The sequence below is a fragment of the Netta rufina genome, assembly GCF_964035555.1.
Source record: "Netta rufina genome assembly, contig: SCAFFOLD_142, whole genome shotgun sequence".
NCBI lineage: Eukaryota > Metazoa > Chordata > Aves > Anseriformes > Anatidae > Netta > Netta rufina.
Genome location: NW_028168889.1, coordinates 1 through 20247, shown reverse-complemented (window position 1 = coordinate 20247; position 20247 = coordinate 1). Strand labels below are relative to the sequence as shown.

General features: G+C 64.5%; 4 protein-coding genes across 4 annotated transcripts; 3 read left to right on the top strand and 1 right to left on the bottom strand.

Annotated features, from left to right (window-relative positions):
- Positions 1 to 7: 7 nt before the first annotated feature.
- Positions 8 to 7115, bottom strand: ATP4A (ATPase H+/K+ transporting subunit alpha; the record flags this gene model as incomplete). Its single annotated transcript, XM_084307135.1, has 22 exons — positions 8 to 145; positions 253 to 344; positions 419 to 520; positions 610 to 743; positions 1187 to 1332; positions 1439 to 1562; positions 1644 to 1798; positions 1891 to 2059; positions 2242 to 2392; positions 2476 to 2612; positions 2848 to 3017; positions 3410 to 3590; positions 3701 to 3835; positions 3929 to 4038; positions 4116 to 4314; positions 4636 to 5094; positions 5192 to 5326; positions 5415 to 5528; positions 5956 to 6159; positions 6377 to 6436; positions 6719 to 6826; positions 7104 to 7115. 22 exons carry the CDS (start codon positions 7113 to 7115, stop codon positions 117 to 119), a joined length of 3126 nt encoding a protein of 1041 aa, XP_084163261.1. The 3' UTR covers positions 8 to 116.
- A 1395-nt stretch (positions 7116 to 8510) lies between these two features.
- On the top strand, positions 8511 to 13586 carry CD22 (CD22 molecule; the record flags this gene model as incomplete). The annotated part of the gene is made up of 13 exons (XM_084307134.1): positions 8511 to 8547; positions 8733 to 9158; positions 9238 to 9555; positions 9855 to 10115; positions 10448 to 10702; positions 11261 to 11524; positions 11850 to 12116; positions 12318 to 12581; positions 12676 to 12775; positions 12899 to 12974; positions 13052 to 13149; positions 13247 to 13304; positions 13404 to 13586. 13 exons carry the CDS (start codon positions 8511 to 8513, stop codon positions 13584 to 13586), a joined length of 2607 nt encoding a protein of 868 aa, XP_084163260.1.
- A 903-nt stretch (positions 13587 to 14489) lies between these two features.
- LOC311221744 (free fatty acid receptor 3-like) lies at positions 14490 to 15658 on the top strand (the record flags this gene model as incomplete). Its single annotated transcript, XM_084307133.1, is given in 3 exon segments — positions 14490 to 14594; positions 14596 to 15456; positions 15458 to 15658. Coding segments are annotated over 3 exon segments (1167 nt in total).
- A 2191-nt stretch (positions 15659 to 17849) lies between these two features.
- LOC311221751 (free fatty acid receptor 2-like) lies at positions 17850 to 19253 on the top strand. The gene is given in 2 exon segments (XM_084307139.1): positions 17850 to 18217; positions 18219 to 19253. Coding segments are annotated over 2 exon segments (1377 nt in total). The 5' UTR covers positions 17850 to 17866; the 3' UTR covers positions 19245 to 19253.
- The last annotated feature ends 994 nt before the right edge of the window (positions 19254 to 20247 follow it).

Sequence of the window (20247 nt, the reverse complement as noted above, 5' to 3'; positions counted from 1 at the left end):
GGGGGTCCTGGAGTCGTGGGGGGCGTCCTGGTGTTGTGGGAGGGGTTCTGAGTGTCCTGGGGGGGGCGGAGGTGGGGGCAGAGACCCCCCCCCATTCCCCTTGCAGGGTGGCAGCCTCAGTAGTAGAGCTCGCGGTCCCACCAGCCTGGGGGGGAAAATGGGGGTGAGGCGGGGGGTCCTGGGACCCCAAGGGGGGGGTCCAGGACCCCTAGGGGGGGGCATAGGACCCCTGGGGGTGGGGGGGGGACTGACTCCCTGGGTGCCGCCGCACTCCCAGCTTGCGGATCTCGTCGTAGATGAGGATGAGGAGGCCGAAGGGCATGGGCACAAACCACCACTGGAACCTGCGGGGAGGGGGCGCTCAGGGGGGGGCCTGTTTGGTATTTTTTTGGGACGGGGGGGGGACGGGGGGGCCCACCGGATGGGCATGAAGTTGAAGATGTTGGGCATCCCGGGGCAGTAGCAGAGGAAGCAGCCGATGGACACCTGGAAGACGATGGCGATCACCAGGATGTGGTTCCTGCCGGGACACGGGGGGTGGGTGTAAGACGGGGGCCCCTATAGCACCCATGGGTGCCGGGGGGGTCCCTGTAGCCCCCTCATAGGCACCGGAAGAGGCCCTGCTGCAGCAGGGAGAGGCGCCGGGTCTTGCGGATGAGGACGTCGGCGATCTGGCACATCTCAATGCTGATGAAGAAGACGGTGTAGCACGTGTACTGCTGGTAGCGGCGCTGCTCGAAGGTCTGCGGGGAGACTGCGGGGTCGGGGGGGGGCCGTGCGGGGACCGTATAGGGCTGTTTGGGGCTGTATAGGGCCGTGTGGGGGCTCTATGGGGCTGTATGGGATCCATATAGAGCTCTATGGGGCTGTATAGGGCCATGTGGGGGCAGTATGGGGCCGTGTAGGACCATGAGGGGCTGTATGGGGCCATATGGGGCTGTATGGGGTGTATAGCAGCTGTATGGGGGCCATATGGGGACATGGGGGGGCCACAAAAGGCCGTATGGGATCCATATAGGGTTGTATGGGGTCCATTTGAGGTCTTATGGGGGCTGTATAGGGGACCTATGAGGCCATGTGGGGCTGTATAGAGACCATAAGAGGCCACACGGGCGCTATATGGAGGTGTATGGGGCTGAACAGCGACCACCTAGGGCCAAATAGGGCCAAATAGGGCCGCACGCACCCACTGCTGCCCGTAGCTGTCCTGCAGCTCCTGCTCGTGGGTGTCCTCCCAGCGCGGGCGCAGCCCCAGGCAGAGCAGCGGCCACCACCCCTCCTGTGCCATGGCCACGAAGTAGTCGGTGAAGCCGGCGAACGACTGGATGGCGCCTGCGGGGACGGCGGCGGGCACGCTGTCCGTGGGCCCCCCACACCCCCAAAAACCGCCCCCCTCTACCTCCGGGGGATGGGGGTCCGGGCCCCGCCGCCCCCTCACCGATCTGGAAGTAGGAGTAGGCGGCCAGGGGCTCGTTCACCAGGCGGTCGCGCCGGGGGTTGCGCGGCTTCAGGTGCATGATGTCGCTCTCGGCGCGCTCGTAGGCCAGGGACACCGAGGGGAACTGCATTGGGGGGGGGGAAAACTGGGGACGTGGGTGGGCTGGTGGGGATGAGACGCGATGGGGGGGACGCCGGGGACTCACGATGTCGGTGCAGAGCTCGATGAAGAGGATGGTGATGCAGCCCAGCGGCAGCGGCACGCTGGCCGTGATGTAGATGAGGTAGGGCGTCAGCTCGGGGATGTTCTTGGTCAGCGTGTAGGCGATGGACTTCTTCAGGTTGTCAAAAATCAGGCGGCCTTCGCGGGGGGGGGGGGAGGGCGGCGGGGTCAGCTGGAGGTCAGTCCGTCTCTCTCCCGCCCCCCCCATTTTTGTGTGTCCCGCGTCCCACCTTGCTCCACGCCGGTGACGATGGAGGCGAAGTTGTCGTCCAGCAGGATCATGTCGGCCGCGTTCTTGGCGGCGTCGGAGCCGGCGATGCCCATGGCCACCCCGATGTCGGCGCGCTTCAGCGCCGGGGAGTCGTTCACCCCGTCCCCTGTCACCGCCACGATGGCGCCCTGGGGACACGAAATTTAGGGGGGGGGGAGCGCTGGGGTGCCCCCGATATCCTCCCAGTGCCCCTGCACCCACGCAACGTCCCCAGCTCCCCCAAACCCTTCGCATTGTCCCCGTGTACCCAGTGTCGCCCTCTTCCCCAACGCCCCCCCCCGTGTCCCCAGTGCCCCCCCCGTGTCCCCACCAGCCGCTGGCAGCTCTCCACGATGACAAGTTTCTGCTGCGGGGACGTCCGGGCAAAAACCATCTCCGGGTGGGCGCGCAGGATCCCCTCCAGGACGCCCGGCTCCATGCCAGCCAGCTCGGCCCCCGTCACCACCCGTGCCCGCGCCTGCCTGCGGACACCGGACACTGGGTTTCCCCGGTCTGGGGGTTCCCCCCGTCACCCCCCCATGCCCCTGGGGATGTCGGGTCCCACCTGGGGTCCACCTGCTCCAGGGGCACCCGCAGCCGCGCCGCCACGTCCTCGGGGGTCTCGCTGCCCTCTGAGATGATGCCAACGGCGGCAGCGATGGCCTTGGCTGTGATGGGGTGATCACCGGTCACCATGATCACCTGGGGGGGGGGCGGGGACGGACAAGGGGGACGCTGGCGTGGTCCTGCTGTGCCCTCACACCCCTGTCCCCATCTCCCCCCCTCCCCTTTATCTCCTTGCTCATCCCCATCCCCGTGTCCATTCCGTGTCACGTCCCCTCCGTGTCCCCCCCCATCCCCCCCATGTCCCCTCCGTGTCCTCCCCCGTCCTCATTTCCCTCCCCATCCCCTCCACCCCCCTGTCCCCATGTCCCACCCTGATGCCCGCCGTGCGGCACTTGAGCACAGCGCGGGGCACGGTGGCCCGTGGGGGGTCGATCATGGCCACCAGCCCGGCGAAGCAGAGGCCCACGGCCACCTCGGGCAGCGCCTCGGGGTCCGTCCCCGCTGCCACCGTCCCTGCGGGCAGCCAGCGCGCGCAGAACCCTGGGGACACGGCAGAGACAGGGGGGTGCTGGAGCACGACCCGTTTCCCTCCCCGTGTCCCTGTGTCCCCCTCCCAGCCCTGTTATGTCCCCATATCCCCCATGTCCCTGTTCCCCCCCCAGTCCCATTATGTCCCCCATTCCCTCCATGTCCCACTATGTCCACGTGTCCCCCCGTCTCCCCCCATGTCCCTAATTCCCCTCCCAGTCCTCTTACATCCCCCATTCCCCCATGTCCCCCCATTCCTCCCCACATCCCCACTCCCCCCCACGTCCCCCTCCATCCCCCCCTCCCTCCAATACCCCACTATCCTCCCCATGTCCCCAACTCCCCCCACACCCCACCGCACCCCTCCCCAGTCTCCCCCACGTCCCCCCCCCGGCGCCACTCACCCAGGACGCGCTCCCCGCGGCCCCCCAGGTCGGCGTAGGCCCCCTCGAAGGCCTCCCGCCACTGGGCGTCCAGCGGCAGCTCCTGCCCCTTGATCATGACGGTGCTGCAGCGCTCCAGCACCCGCTCGGGGGCCCCCTTCAGCACCAGCAGCTGGCGGTCCCCCGCCGTGTGCACCGAGAGCTGCAAGGGGGGTCCCCTCCCGGTCACCTCCACCCAACCGGCGCCCTGGGGGAGTCGTCCTCTCCTCCCCATCCCCCCTTATCCTCGGTGCCCCGGGGTGGGGTCCCCACCTGGAACTTGTTGGTGGAGTTGAAGGGCAGCTCGGCCACCTTGGGGAAGCGTCCCCGCGCCTCCGACACCGTCCCCACCGTCACCTCGGCGAATTTCAGCAGCGCCGTCTCCGAGGCGTCGCCGATGACCTCGCGCTGCGGGAGCACGGGGCTTGGTGGGGTCCTCTATGGGGGTCCACCGAGCCCATGGGGCCCACCGAGCCCACCACGGCCCCTCCGTGGCCCCACCTTAGCCACGGGGACGTTCTCCTGGCCAGCCTTGAACTGGGCCCTGTTGCAGAGGGTGACGACGCGGCTCAGCAGCGTCCACGTCTCCGATGACTGGTCGAAGCTCTGACCTGGTGGAGGGGACGTGGGTCACCGTGGGGGGGGTCCCCAGCCCGGACGGAGGGGGAGGTGGGGGCGCCCGGCTCACCCGACTGGTCCTCGGTGGTGTCGGCCGTGTGGATCTGGTTGTCGAACCAGAGGTGCGCCACCGTCATGCGGTTCTGGGTGAGGGTCCCGGTCTTGTCGGAGCAGATCACGGAGGTGGAGCCCAGCGTCTCCACCGCCTCCAGGTTCTTCACCACGCAGTTCTTCCGTGCCAGCCGCTTGGCCGTCAGTGAGAGGCACACCTGGGGCAGGGGCACCCTGTCAGGGCTCTGGGGAACCCGGGAGGTCCTCGAGCCCCCGTGTGATCCTTGGCACCTTCTGGAGCTCCTGCGGTGGCCTTGGAGCCACAGGGACCTCCTGGAGGGCACTGGATACCCACAGACCCATGGGGGACCCCTTGGGCCCGTATGGCACCCACATTTTGTGGTGGACCCACGGGGACTTCCCGGGTCTCATGGGATGTCCAAGGACCCATGGGGAGTCCCAGTCCCCTGTAGCACCCATGGGACCCACCCACAGCCCAGGCTGCCCTACAGCCCCTCCCACAACGCCCCAAGCCATACTGTGACTGTGGCCAGCAGCCCCTCGGGGACATAGGCCACGACGATGGCCATGAAGAAGACCATGGCACGGAGGAAGGGGTATCCGATGACCATGGCCACCACGAAGAAGGTGGCGCCGAAGAAGATGGCGAGGCCGGCGATGATGTCGACGAAGTGCTCGATCTCGATGGCGATGGGCGTCTTCTCGTTCTCCACGCCCGAGGCCAGGCTGGCGATGCGCCCGATGATGGTCCGGTCGCCCGTGTTGATCACCAGCCCCGTGGCCGTCCCTGCAGGGGAAGCCTGGGTGTCAGGATGGGGACCGGCTGGGACACGGGGTGCCCGGCTGGCATCTGGCCCACCTTCCAGGCACATGGTGGAGAAGAAGGCGATGTTGCGGGTCTCCAGGGGCGAGTCGTGGGTGCACTCGGGTGACCGCGTCTGCGGCTCGGACTCCCCCGTCAGCGACGAGTTGTCCACCTGGGAAGGGGGGGGGGGAACACACGGCTCAGCCCAGGGTAACCCAGGCCTCCTGGTGCCCATTTCCCCTCCGTCTGGCCCCTGTGCCCGCGCCCACCTTGCAGCCCTGGGCCGAGATGATGCGGATGTCTGCGGGCACTCGGTCCCCACCTTTGATCTCCACCAGGTCCCCAACCACCAGCTCGTTGGCGTTGATCTGCAGCTTGTCCCCTTCCCGGATCACTGTGGCTTGCTGTGGGTGACACAGGGACCCTGTGGGATGAGGGACGGGGTCCCATCGCGTGCCTCAGGGGTCCAGGTCGTGGGTACGCCCCCCTCACCTGGGGAACGAGGTTCTTGAAGCTGGCAATGATGTTGGTGCTCTTGAACTCCTGGTAGTAGCCAAAGCAGCCGGTGACGACGACGACGGCAATGAGGGCGATGGCGAGGTAAAGCTGGGGGGGGGGGGAGGGAGAGAGGATCAGGCCACAGAACAGCTCCCACAGTGGGATCCCCCTCCCAAAACCCATCCCATAGAGGTGGTGAGGACCCCAGTGTCCGGGCGTCCCCACCAAGGGGATCCAGGCATCTCCCTGGTCAAGATGGACCCGGGTGTCCCTCTGCCCTCAATGTGTCCCAGCTCCCCAAAGGGTCCCAGGTGTCCTTACACCTCCAGAGGGCCCCAGAAACCCATATTCTCCCCCCAAAAAGGGTCCCTGGAGTCCCCCCCCCTCCAGCACCACAAAGGGATCCAGGCATCCAGAAGGTACCAGGAACCTGGGGACTCCCCGGAACCACCCACGTTCCCCTCTCCCAAAGACCCCTGGCTTCCAGGTGTCCCCCCACCAGGTGCCACCCCCCCAGCTCTCCACCCAGGCGTACGTTGTCGGCGCTGCCGCGATCACCCTGCCCCTCCTGCACGCCGTAGGCGATGAGGCAAATGGCCGCTGCCACCCACATCAGGCACTGGAGCCCCCCGGCCAGCTGCCGCCCGAACTTGACGCACTCTGGGGTCCCCCGGGGGGGGCGCAGCTCGTTGGGGCCGTCCCGCAGCAGCCGCTCAGCCGCCACCGCCCCCACCAGGCCCTGGAGGGGTCAGCACGGCTGTGAGGTCAACAGGGAGCGTGGGGGTTGTGGGGTTGAAGGGTTGTGGGGTTGGTGGGGCCAACAGGCCTCATGAGGGTCTTGGGGTTGATCAATGGGGCTGAAGGGCTTTGGGGTCAGCAGGGTCAACGAGGCTGATTGGGGTCAACGTGATGGGGTTGTTAGGGTCGGCATGGGTCATAGGCCGGGGGCTGCTCACCTTGGTGATGCTGGTGCTGTACTTGGCCTCCAGGTCGGGCAGTTCGAGCTTGTGGTCATCCTAGGGGCACCAGCCTCAGTGCTGACCCCTGGACTCCGCGTCCTCCGGTGTCCCCCAGTATTGCCCAGTGACCCTACCAGTGCCCTATGGACCTGCCCAGTCCCCTCTCGACCCTTGACCCAGTCCTCTGCAATGTCCCCCCCCCCAGTCCCTTCCAGTGACCCATTAACCTGTGTTGACCTCCCAGTCTCACCAGCTGACCTCCCAGTGCCCTCCATTGACCCTCCCCAGCCCCTTACCAGTGTCCCCCACTGGTTCCCATTCTCTCCCAGTGCCCCATACCACATCCATCTCCTTCTTCATGTCCTCCAGCCGCTCCTGCTTGCGGCGGCCACGGCCCTTTGGTGCTTTGGGGGCGGCCGGGCCCCGTGGCCCCAGCTCGTAGCTCTCCTGGGGGTGAGGAGTTGGGGGTCAGAGGGTCAGCTGGGGTTGGGGGTGGTCCCTCCAACCCCCCCCCCCCCAGCATCCCACTGCCATCTCTCCCTTCATTTCCTGCCTCCTCCTCTCCCTCCAGGTGTCCTGCTGTCTGTCCCTCCACCCACCCATCCCTCTGTCCATCCGTTCTTCCTTCTCATGGCTCATCTCCATCATCTCCATCTCCATCATCTCCATCTCCATCATCTCCATCTCCATCTCCCCCACGTCTCCCGCCCCCCCCAGCCCTCACCTCCTTCCCCATGGCGGCTCTTGGTGGCTCCCAGCAGCTCCCAGTGGCTCCCAGTCTGCTCCCGACCTCCCTTTATAGCCCCGGGAACTGCCTCAAGGTGACCTCGCCCTGGGTCCCTCCTGCAGCGGGGGGGGCACTGGGTGCCCGGGTCCCCTTGGAGGGACGCTGGGGGCAGGGGGCCAGGATGCCTGGGTGCCCCCTGTGCTCCCTGAGGTGCTCCTCTCTGAATCCCCTGGGGGCAGAGGGTTGTGGGGCTGCCCCAATGAGGAGCAGGGAGCCTGGGTCCCCCTGGAAATTAGGGTTGGGGTCCCCTTGGTTTTGGGATTGGGGTGGGGGGCAGCAGGAAGCTGGGGTTTGTGTGGGACTCTGGGGGACACCCAGGTCCCTTGGGGGGGGGGCAGCAGGGTGGGCTCCCAGACACCAGGGTCCCCCCCAAGCCCAGGTGCCCTCAGAGTGCCCTTGGTGCTCTCCTGCTCCCTGCCTCCCCCCCCCCCCCCCCCCTTATCAGTTGTGTTCTTATCAGCCTGGGGAGGGACGGATGCTAGGTCCTACCTGTCGCTTAGTTAATGGTTAATTACTGATAGCTTATCAGCCTCCTCCTGGTGCCTCGGGGGGGGGGGGGGGGGGGGGGGGGGGGGCAGTGGGGGGCATTTAGGGGTCCTGGAGAGGTTTTTGGGGACCCAGGTGGTGTGGGTGTACCCCTCCCTGAAGTGTCCCTGGGGGGCTGGGCTCCCGTCATGCCCCTCTCTGCCCCCGTGATCCCCCACAGGGGAACTGAGAGCATCTGGGCTCCCATCTGCCCTGCTCGGCTCCCCAGGGAACCCCAGCGAGGCAAAGGGGGTGGGGATGTTAATGGCAGTGGGCTGTGGGGGTCACGGAGACCCCTTTGGGCAGGGGGCCTATGGGGTGGCACCAGGGGAGCCCGTGGGGTGGTTCCAGTGACACCCAAACCCCTTGGTTCCCTTGGGGCTAGGGGGGGAAGTGGGGGGGTCTGTGGGGTGGTTCCCCAGGACCCCTTGGGCTGGGGGGGGTCTATGAGGTGGCCCCCCAGAACCCTGGGACCCCTGGGGTTGGGGGGGGTCTATGGGGTGGCCCCCAGAACCCTGGAACCCCTGGGGTTGGGGGGTCTGTGGGGTGGCCCCCGGACCTCTTCCTTCCCTTTAGAGCCACGTGCGTATGGGGAAGCCCCGACAGCAACCAAGACCCCTGGAGAAGGGGGAAGGAAGTGGGCTCGGCTGCCTTTGAGCGGGGGAGGACATTGGCACCCGGATGCTTGGGCCCCCCAGTGCCCCAAAGGGGCGGGGAGTGGGGATGGGGCCAAACGCAGACACTGGGCACCCCTAACGCCTGGGTCCCCCAAACTCGTGGGTCTCACCCCCCCGTGCAGGGGCTTTGGTCTCCCCAGCCATGTGGTTCTTCATCTGCCTCTTCTTCCTCATCCCAGGTAGGAACTGGGGGGGGGGGGGGGCTTTTGGTGGGGAAGTGGGGCCCCAAAAAGGGTGGTGGGTCCTGGGGCAGATGGACAGGGGGGCTCCACACGGCTCTGGGGGACCCTGCTGGACGGGGTCCCCACTGGGCAGTGCTGGGGGGGGAGGGTGCCAGCTCTGGGGTCCCTGCTGCCCTTGGCAGGTGCTGCCCCAGCCGTCTGCCCGAAGCCAGTGACGGGCCCGGAGGAGGTGGTGGCTGAGCTGGGCTCCTGCGTCCTCATCCCCTGCCGCTACAACCTGTGCCAGGTGGGAACCAGCACCCGCCTGCCTGTCCTGCGCTGGCTGCAGAAGCCTGTCTATGACTACGACCGCCGCGACTACGTGGGGGGGCTGCTGGTGAGCACCGCCAGCGGTGCCACCAGCTCCAGAGCCAGGATCAGGCTGGCAGTGTCCCCCCGGCCCCACGCCCCCACTGCCACCACCGCCTATGCGGAGGGGGACTGCAGCCTGGTCCTGTCCCATGTCCGGGCTGAAGATGCCGGTGAATACGGGCTGCGGCTGGAGGCCAACGGCTCTCGCCCCAGACATGAGCTGCGCTGGTTGCACAAAGTCATCCTCAACGTCACCGGTAGGGACCGGCTGCCCGCTGTGCCCCCCCCGCTGTGCCCCCGTTGTTACAACCAACTCTACACTGGTGCCTTTTGCAGATGCCCCCCCTGCTCCCCACCTCTGGCCAGACCCACAACCCCTTGTCGAAGGGCACACGACCACCCTGGGGTGCTGGGTGCCCCCTGCCTGCCCCGAGGACACGGTCACCCTTGCCTGGGATGGGCCAGCCTCCAAAGTGGCGGGGGCAAAAGTGCAAGCCTGGACCCCTCCAGACCACGCTATGGTCCCCTCGGCCATCGGCATCAGCTTGGACTTCAACCCCACCTGGTACCATGACAAGTCCAACCTCAGCTGCCTCCTGCGGGGGGCTGACGGGAAGACTGTGGCCCAGGCAACCCGCCAGCTCCAGGTCCACTGTGAGACTTGGGGGTGTGCATATGTGCATCCCTAGGGGGTCCTGGGGTGGCTACAGGGAGGGGGGGGTTGGTGGAGATATGTGTTTCTATGTGGCTCTGGGTGGGCCGAGAGAGGTCCCTGGGGTGGCTATGAATGTTCTGGGCATCGACAGGGGGCTGAGGGGATCCCTCAAAGGTCCGGTGGGGACCCTCCAGGGTGTTCTGGAAGGGTTGTGGAGGTGCCTGGGGTGTCTGTAAGGTTCTGGGGAGAGCATATTGGGCTTGTACTGCTCCATACTGGTCCTTACTGGTCCCACCAGATGCTCCGCGGGATGTGCGGGTGGAGGTGATGCCGACATCCCGAGTCCGTGAGGGCTGGGAAGTGACACTGAGCTGCCGCGACTCTGCCAACCCCCCGTCCTTCGCCTACTCCTGGAGCCTGAACGGCCTGGTGCTGTCCACCAGCACGGACAAGCTCCTCCTGCGGTCAGCCCAGGTCCATGATGGCGGCACCTACCGCTGCCGTGCCACCAACGCCGCGGGGTCAGTTGAGTCCCATCCCACCGTCCTCGAGGTCTACTGTGAGTAGGACAAGCTGGTGGCATGGGGGGGAAGGGGGAGGTGGTTGCATGGGGGAGGGCACAACAGCTGCCAATGACGCCAAGAGACACCCCTTGACCAACCTGCCAATCATCCATAGCCCCAGCCCTTGAGGAAGCTCCGTCACCTCTAGCCCCATCCTTTGGGGTCCCGATGCCCGTCCTTGCTGGCTTCACCCCTTCCAAGACGCCTGCCCGTCTCACCCCCTCCTTGTCCCAGGGGATGCCTGACAATTCCCCTTCCCTCCTCCCCTTTCTGCCCCCGTGCGCGTGGCTGTCCTACCACTGCCCCCAACCCATATGGCTGTCCCTAGATGCCCCGCGGGATGTGCGGGTGGAGGTAACGTCCCCCGTCTGTGAGGGCAAAGAAGTGACGCTGAAATGCCACGACTCTGCCAACCCCCCGTCCCACACCTATGCCTGGATCCTGGAGGGCCAGATCCTGCCTCACAGCTCATCCCAGTTCCGTCTGAGGCCAGTCCGGGAAGTGGATGGTGGCTCCTACCGCTGTCAGGCCACCAATGACATAGGGACGGCTGATTCCCCCCCAACTTTCCTTGAGGTCTACTGTGAGTGAGGCAAGATGGTGGTACAGATGGGGGGTGGCCTAGATGGCCACAGGGCAGACAGGGTGGTGGTAGGGGTGGCCGAGATGGCCATAGGGTGGCCAAGAGGTGGGCAGGGTGGAAGTAGGGGTGGCCTAGATGGCCATGGGGTGTCCGAGGTGGTATGAAGGGGTGGTCTAGGTGGCCGTGGGGTGGCCGAGGGGGTGGTAGGGGTGGCCTAGATGGCTGTGGAGCAATCAGGGTGGTAGTAGGGGTGGCTTAGATGGTCAAGGCGGTTACAAGGTAGTCAAGGTGGTAGTAGGCATGGTCTAGATGGCCCCAGGGCATCCAAGGTGGTAGTAGGGGTGGTGTAGGTGGCCATGGAGCAGTCAGGGTGGTAGTAGGGATGGCCTAGACGGCCACAAGGTAGTCAGGGTGGTGGAAGGAGTGGCCTAGATGGCCATGAGGTGGTCCGGATGGTGATAGTGGTGGCCTCGATTGCCACGGGGAGGCTGAGGTAATGGTAGGGGTGGCTTAGATACCCCTGGGGTTCCCTGCCCTAACCCCACTGCCCCACACCAGACCAGCCCAGGAATGCCACCCTGACGGTACTGAACCCCCTGCCGGTGCTGGCGGGGACCCGTGTATCGCTGCACTGTGAGCTCGGCCCGGCCCACCCGCCTCCGTCCACCATCCTATGGCTGCGCAACGACCGCCATCAGGCCTCCACCACCGACCCCATCTTCAGCTTCACCGCCGAGCCCACCCGAGCCAGCACCTACCGCTGCGCTGGCAAAAACGTCGCTGGCTTCACCCAATCCCCACCCCTTGCTGTCATCGTCTGGTGTGAGTGGTGGTTTCAGGACACCCGCCCAGTCAACACTGGGCTCCCCGTGGGGCTTTGTGCCCTCCGTGTTTCGTGCCTCCTCGTTGCCGTTCTGCCCCCAAGTGGTGGTTTTGAGACCCTAAAATTACCATTTTGGGTTCTTCCAACACCACGGGAAGGTTTCAAGCCCTGTCATGGCAGTTTTGAGACCCCCCCCGCTCCAGCCCTAAATGATAGTTTCATTGCTCCTATCCCCCCTTACCATTTCATGAGTGCTCAAGGGACAGTTGTGATCTCCCAGTCACTATTTCAGCCCCCCCAAAATGTTGGTTTATCTCCCTACAGATCCACCCCAGGCTGTTTGGATGCGTCAGAGCCCCAGGGGGGAGCTGGTGGCCGGGAGAGGCCCAGTGTGGCTACACTGCGAGGCTGGGGTGGCCGAGCCCCCCCTCTACAACATCAGCTGGTTCAAGGGGGGGCAGCGGCTGCCGGCCTCTGGCCCCAGCCTGCTGCTGCCTGGTCCTGAGCCCACCGATACTGGCACCTACATCTGTGAGGTCCAAAATGTCGCAGGGGCTACCCGCAGTGCCCCCACCACCCTCAACATTCTCTGTGAGTTACAACCCCCTCCCTTACCAGGGTCTGGGTGAGGGACCCTGACACCTCCAAAGTGACCCAGGGGACCCCAGGGTGTGGGTGAGGGACCCCAACACCCCCGTGGGACCCAGTGGGACCCCAATGTCCCCAGTGGGACCCTGGTGGCCGTGCCCCCCACCGGGGAGCTGGGTCCTCAGGCACTGATGCTGGGTGCAGATGGGCCACGGTCGGTGGAGCTTGTGCCGGATCCAGGAGAGGACGTGTATGAGATGACCAACGTGGTCCTGCACTGCCGCGTGTCCGCCCAGCCCCTGCCCGATGTCTTTGAGTGGTTTCGTGATGGTCGAACCCTGGGCCGGGCCTCCAAGGACCGGTGGGTGCTGAGTGCTGTGGGCATCCAAGCGTCTGGACGCTACCGCTGCCGCGCCACCAACTCCATCACCTCTGCCAACTCCCCTGATGTCACCATCACAGTCTACTGTAAGGGATATGGACACCCTTGGGATGTCCTCCTGGCCTGGGTGGCCGGGAAGGACACGAGTGTCTTCATCTTCCCATTGCCTCTCCCTTGTAGACACCAGGGCCACCATCCTGCGGAAGACCTTCCTGGGCCTTGGTGTGGGGCTGGGCAGCCTCCTGCTGCTGGGTGCCCTTGGGTGCTTCCTCCGCCGCCGGTGAGACTGAGCACCCGGGTGTCCAAGCATCACTGCTGCTCCCTGGCTACCTGGGTGCTCCTGGGGCCCCCAGGTGCCACCGCGTCAACCCTAGGGGACCCAGCTACCCAAGTGTCCCTGCAGGTGGCAGCGGCAGATGGCAGCTGATGAAGAGCCGGTTGTGGAGCCGTCGGGGACCTTCTTCCTCCGCAACAAAAAGGTAGCAGACCCCCTCCCCGCCATGGCCACCTGGGTCACTCTTGGTGACCCACAACCACACCCGGGTCCCTCCTGCAGCCTCGGCCACCTGCGTCTCCACAGCCACCCCACAGTGCTGATGACACCATCAGTTACTCATCACTGGTGTCCCCTCCTGGCTCTGGACCTGTCCCCAGGTAATGTTTCCCCCCTCCAGTCTTGCCCTTTCTGGACAGGACCCCTGTTTTCCTCCCCCCCCTCCTCTATCCCATTGTTCACTCTGTCCTCGCACAGGGTGCAAGGGGACACTGTGGTCTACAGCGTCCTCAAGAGGAACGACGGAGCTGCAAAGGTACCCTTATGTCCCCACCACGTCACCCTGTGTCCCTCCATGCACCCAGTGTCCTTGTCACCCCCTGCGTCCCATCACATCCACCATCTGTCCCCCCAGGCCACCGAAGGACATGACTATGAGAACGTCCCCTCTGGTCCCAGGAGCAGAGCTGGGGACAGGGACGGGGACAGGGACGGGACACTGCTCTATGCTGCTCTGGCATTGTCCCCCCCAGTGACAGCCCAGGAACATGCTGGGGGCATGGAAGATGCTGTTGAATACGCAGCCCTGCGGCACTGAGACTTTGGGGACATGGGGACACCAGGATGGAGGAAGGTGGCCACCAGGGTGATGTGGGGACATCAGGAAATATCCTCTGGGACATGGGCAAAGTGGGGATACGGCGATACAGGACAATGGCCACTGCAGAGGACATGGGAATGGGGGACGTGGGGACTCGGGCAAATGGCCACCACAGAGACGTGGTCACAGGGGGAGTGACAGCCTGATGGTGACACCGAGGGCAGGGGGACATGGGGGACTCCAGAGGTGTGGGGCATGGCCTCGACCATTGTGACATGTCACCGTGGGGGGGGGAGGGGACACACACATGCAAAACCAATGCCAGGACCACAGCCACCGCTACCCTTGGACACTTGCCAGGACAGGGACATGCTGGGGACATGTCACAGCCACCGAGGGAGCTGCCACCAGCAATAAATTCCTCCTCTGGGTTAACCGAGTGTCCCCTTTCCAGCCGTAGTGGCTGCTCCAGTGGCCACACTGTGGTAGGGGGGGGGAAGAAGGAGAGGAGAGGCAACTCAGGTCCCTTGGGTGCTGGAGGGCAGGGATGGGGGTATTTATTCTTGTCCGTCCCTCCCCGCTGCTGTCCATCCATCTGTCTGCTGCCACGGTAGGGTTCATTCTCCTTCTCCTTTTCAACAGCCCCCCTTGCCCTCTCTCCCAACCTGGGCTCCCCAGCCCGGAGCCACCATCTTCCCCTCCCCCCCCGATCTTCTGGCACCCCCCAGATTACCCTGGAAGCCCCCAGCCACCCTCCTAAGACCTCCACCCCCAACCCAGGGACCTGCTGCCCTGAACCCTGGTAGACCCCAACCACCGTTGGCCACCCCGAGGGAGCCTGAGCAGATCGCGGTCCCCATCGGCTGCCCCATCTGGAGGCCCCACCGGATCCTGGCTGCCATGTCGGCCCCCCCCCTCGCCATCAACCACCGCCTGTGCCTGGTGGTCTACGCCGGCGCCTTCACCCTGGGGCTGCCCCTCAACCTGGTGGCCCTGGTGGCCCTGGGGGGTGGCGGCGCGGCGCCGACGCCTGCTGCCCGCTGATGTCCTCCTCCTCAACCTGACCGTGGCCGACCTGGCGCTGGTGGCCTCCCTGCCTGTCCGCATGGCTGAGGCTGCCTGGGAGGCCACCTGGAAGCTGCCCCCGGCCCTCTGCCCGCTCTTTGTCTTCCTCTTCTTCACCAGCATCTACCTCACCACCCTCTCCCTCACTGCCCTCAGTGTCGACCGCTACCTCAGCGCTGCCTTCCCCGTCCAGTACCGCCAGCGCCGGCGCGCAGCCCACGCTGCCGTGGCTGCCGCTGGCTCCTGGGCAGCTGCCTTGGGCCACTGCAGTGTGGTCTACGTGGCTCAGCCCGGCCCGGCGGGCAACGGCACGGCCTGCTACACCCGCTTCGCCGGCCCGCAGCTGGCCACCTTGCTGGCCCTCCGCCTGGAGATCTTCCTGGTGCTCTTCTGCCTGCCCCTGGCCATCACCACCTTCTGCTACGGCCGCCTGGTCTGCATCGTGGCTGCCCTCCCCACCGCCGCCCTGGGCAGGAAGCGGCGGGTGGTGGCCCTGGCGGCTGCCACCACGGCGGCCTTCGTCCTCTGCTTTGCCCCCTTCAACGTCTCTCACGTGGTGGGGTACCTGCGGCGGGAGAACCCACCCTGGAGGGCCTACGCCGTGCTGCTCACCACCCTCAATGCCTGCCTCGACCCCCTCATCTTCTGCTTCTCCTCCGCCGCCCTGCGACGGGGCCTCCGGCAAGTCTGGGATGCGATGGGGCTTGGTTCGCTCCGGGCCAGGTGCCGGGCACCCTCTGAGCGAAGCGGGGGTCTTCCTGGGGGGGCTGGAGGCGAGGCATTGGGCTTGTTGGCGTGTCTGGGGGGTCGGTGGCGCTGAGCTGGAGGCATCTCAGGGGGCTTCAGGCCTAAGAGAGCCCCAAGGCGGGGCTTTGGAGGCTTGGGGCAGCTGTGGGGGTCCCCAGACATCTGGGGATGGGCTTGGGGGTGACAAGGGGCAAAGCCAGGCTGGAGCTTCTGGGGTGGCTGTGGGTCCTTGGGCCGGGCTCTGTGATCTGGGTTGAGTCAGCCCCTTCCACCCTTCCCCGTTCCCTTGCCTTCACCACCTCCCCCCGAAGGTTCAGGGCCATGGGGGTGTATGTGTGTGGGGGGGAAGGGACATGGATGCCTGGGTCCCCTCCTGGTTCCGGGAGAGCCAAGTGGGTGAAGGTACGGGACGGGCTGGGAACCTGGGCGCCTGCATCCTCTCCAAGCTCCAGGAGAGCCAAGTGGGTGAAAGGAGGATGGGGGGAGGGGAAATGGGGGGGGGGGGTGGGAGTGAGAGCATGGTTTCCTCCGTGGTTCCTCCACTCCCAGAAAGCTTCTGGGGGCTCTCCAAGTGCCCTGGGGCTGTGCTGGGCAGGTGCCCCCTCCCCGTTATCAGGGCAGCACCTGGGGAGGGGGCACTTCCCCGCTGCCGTCCCCGATGGCCAGGCAGGACCCTAACCCTAACCTAACCCTAAGGGCCCTCCCCAGCCCCCCAACCGCAGGGGTCTCCTGCTGCGAGCGGTGATCCCAGGCGTCTGGGCTGGCCCCTAACTCAGGCGAGCCGTGGCACCAGGAAGGGGGGGTGTGGGTGGGTGGGGGGTGTCTCTCCCTCCCCTGTGGCTAAATAAACATCCCTCATCCAGTGGCTAAAAATAGCTCGGTGGCTATTCCCAGGCCCTTCCCCACCCTCTCTCCCCTCCCCTTCCCAGTGTGTTCTCCCTCCCTCCCGTCCCTACCCTCCCTCTCGTCTGCCAGTTTGGCGACGAGGCCACCAGTGGGCCCTGGGATGCTGGGGAGTGTGGGGGAGGGGGAGATGGGGAAGGCCCCAGGGTGGCGATTGGGGGCACCCAGTGGAAATGGAGCCCTCCCCCCCCCCCCCCCCCCCCCCCCAGCTTCTCCCTCCCTCCCTCCCCTTCTGCTGGTTCCTCTGCGGACGTGTGCCCACGAACGTGGCTGCTGTCTGCGGTCAGGAAACTTCAAACTTCCTCGACGTCGTTCAAAGCCACTTCCCCCCCCCCCCCCCCCCCCCGCACCCCCCCCCCGGGGGACACAGATGTCCTGGGAACCCATCGGTCTGGGATTTCCCCCTCTGCTCCCCAGCCATACACACCCCCCAGGCAGACACAGGCATCCCGGGGACCCCAGCATCCAGGTGCCCCCCTGGACGCGTCGTCCACCACCCCAGAAGAGGCAAGCACCCATCAGGGACCCCCCCACACCCCCCCTTCCACCCCAGACCGTGGCCCCTCCCCAGGGAGTGCCCTGGGCTGTAAGAGGAGGCACCCGGCCGGCTGGGTCCCATTGGTACCAGGAGCTGAGGTGAGCACAGGATGGGGTCCAGATGGTGGCGGGGTGGGGGGGGGGTGGTGGAAGGGTGGAGAGAAGGCACAGGGGATGGATGATGGGCAGGGACTGGAAGACAACCTGGCTGGGGGGATGTTTTGGGTCCTCTCCCCACAGGATAGGGAAGAATCCCTGGGAGGTGATGTGGGGATACAGACACCTGGTTCCCCCACAGCTGGAGAGTGTGTGTGTGGGGGGTACCAGAAGGAACTGGGAGAAGCTGGGTGTGGGGGGGAACTGGAACACAGGTGCCATAGGAAGTTGACCTGGTATAGGGGAGGGGGCTGGAGGGTGCTTGGGATGCTCAGGTCCAGCCCTCCTCACCTCTAAAGTGTGTGTGGGAGACACAGGTCTCCTCCCCTCTCCAGCCCCCCCCCCCCCCCCCCGACAGCTGGGTCCCAAGGGGGTGGTGGGGGTGGGTGGGTGGGTGGAGGGATCAGACTCTTTGGTCCTCCTTATCCCACTCCATCCCTGATAAGTGACTCAGGGGCTTGGCAGAGGGGACCCAGGCACATGTCCAGCTGCTCCTTTCCCTCCCCCCCCCCATCACCACCACCCCACGCTGAGCAGGAAATGAGTTAAACAAATCAGGGTGGCACCAGACGCCCTGGTGTCTGGGTCGCCTTTGGGAGTGGGAGGAAGTGGTGGTGACAGGAGGGCTGCTTGGACACCTGGATCCCCTCAGGGTGCACCAGTAGGAGCAGTGCAAGAACCCCCCCCCTCCAGATGTCCTCTCCAAGTCCCCTCTGGGTCCATTGGTTGGAGTAGGACAAGCCACCCAGCTGCCTGCATCTCCCCCCAAACGTGAGTCACACGTAGCACTGCGTACCCCTTCCACCCACCCTGTCCTCCCCACATCCCCTTTACAGGCCTACGTTTCTCTGCAGCGCTGTCCCGACACCATGTTGATCCTCATTGCCTATGTGTTGACCTTCATTGTGGGCTTGCCAGCCAACATCTTCACCTTTGTTACCCTTCTGGGCAAGGCACGCCGCCGTGTCAACCCTGCTGACATCCTCCTGCTCAACCTGACCATCGCTGACCTCTTCCTCCTCCTCTTCCTCCCTTTCAAGATGGCAGAAGCAGCTGCTGACATGACCTGGCCCTTACCAATTGTCCTCTGCCCTGTGGCCAACTTCTGCTTCTACTCCAGCATCTATCTCAGCAGTCTTTTCTTGGCAGCACTCAGCGTTGAGCGTTATCTTGGTGTTGTCTTCCCCCTCCAGTTCAAGAACAGGCGGAGGCTGGGGCGGGACAATGGCTGCCAGCGCCATCCTCTGGCTGTTGGCCTGTTCTCATTGCTCCATTGTCTTTGTGGCACAGTATCACGATGGTCATAGACAATCCACAGTCTCGAAGCTTGGTAGCTTTGTGGACAAAGGTTCTCGGGGCTTTAGACCAGATGGCTCCATGGTCAATGCGTTCAAGCCAGGTGGCTACGGGATGTCCAACCCTGATGGCTTCAACCCCAACAGCTTTAACCCCAGTGGCCCCATAATCTCCAGCTCTAATGGCCCCATCTCTACTGGCTTCAGCCCAAGTAGCTCTGGAGTCTCCAGTCCTGACAACTTCAATTCCAAGGTCTTCAAGATCTACAACCACAATGGCTCCATGGTCAATGGTTCAAAGACTTCCAATGGTGACATCTCCGTCCCCAATGGCTCCAGGATCTACAGTCCCAGTGGCCCCAAGACCTATAACTCCAAAGTCTTCACCAACAATGTCACAACCATCCCTGGCATCTCCACTGCTGATGTCTCCTGGACCTCCGACATCCACAGCATGACTGTTCCCAACCATCTTGCTGCTTCTAGAAGCCACAATGATACCAATAGCAACAGTACCTACAAGTGCTATGATGACTTCTCACAGGAGCAGCTGAGCTTTGTCCTCCCACTGCGGCTGGAGCTATTTCTTGTTCTCTTCCTCCTACCGTTTGCTGTTACTGTTTTCTGCTACATCAACTTTGTGCGGGCTCTCCTTGCTCGGCCTAATATCCCACTGGAGAAGAAGCAACGGGCTGTGGGTTTGGCTGTGGCCACCATGGTCAATTTTGGGGTTTGCTTTGCACCCTACAACATCTCGCATGTGGTAGGCTTTGTGCTGCATAAGAGCCCAGAATGGAGGTCCTATATTTTGTTCCTCACCAGTCTCAATGCTGCTCTTGACCCTTTCATCTTCTACTTCTCCTCCACGGCTATACAGAAGGCTGTGGCTGGGGTGGTGGTGGCTGTGAGGGACAAGCTACGAGCCATGGTGGTCTGTTGTTATGGGGAGTGACCCTATGAGCACGCCCTGCCCAGGATGTGTCTTGCTGACACAATGCTTTAGGGGGTTAGGGTGGGGGGACACGACACGGACATGGTCAGAAAAAGGGCCTCACCATAGGGGCTATGGATTTGATTGGGTAAGGGCAAGTGGGGGTCTGGATTTGGGGATGGGGTGGGGTTGCACTTTGAAGGCTTTGGAAAATGGTGATGTTTCCAATGTCCATGGGGTTATAGTCATCTTGGACCAGTGGATCTGAGTCGTGGCATCAATCAGTGTCAGGTCAGGGTGGTATCTCCAATGTCTTTGGGGCCACGCTGATGAGTTTGAAGTTGATGGTTTCTACAGGTCTCTAATCTTCATGGAACCAAGGCCTCTTTGGTGCCATGAGGCCAAGGCCTTTGTGGGTTGGAGGGTCTACATGGATCCATGTGGACATCTTGATCTCTGAGGGACTGGGAGCTACTGGGAGGCCACTGGGGGCGGGTCTAGGGGGGGGCGGTTCCCGGGCCCGTAGCAACCCGTACCGGTCCGTACCGACCCATACTGGTCCGTACTGGTTCCCGCAGTACTGGTTCCGTACCAGTTTCTACTGGTCCATACTGGGCTAGTTGCCGCCCCGCACCAGCAGCACGGGGCCCAGCCCCCTCCGTCAGCACCTCCAGGAACTCCACGTCTGCCGCGCATCAAGGAAAACCCCAAAACTGCCGCTTTTTGCCCCATTTTCCCTTTTCCCTTGTTTTTCCCCCATTTCCCCTTTTACCACTCCCTTTTCCCTTTCATTTCCCTCTTCCCGCCCTATTCAACCCCATTCCTCCGTCACTTCCCCCCCTCCCATCCCTTTATCCCCTTTTTTTTTGCCCGATTTCCCCCCATTCCCTGTCGCCACGGCAGCGCTGTCAATCACCCATCACCATAGCTATGCCCCGCCCCCTGTTTCCATGGCAACGCCTCCCACCATTACCCCGTTGCTAGGGGACGCCGCCCGCCGTCCTCCATGCCAACCACTCCCCCA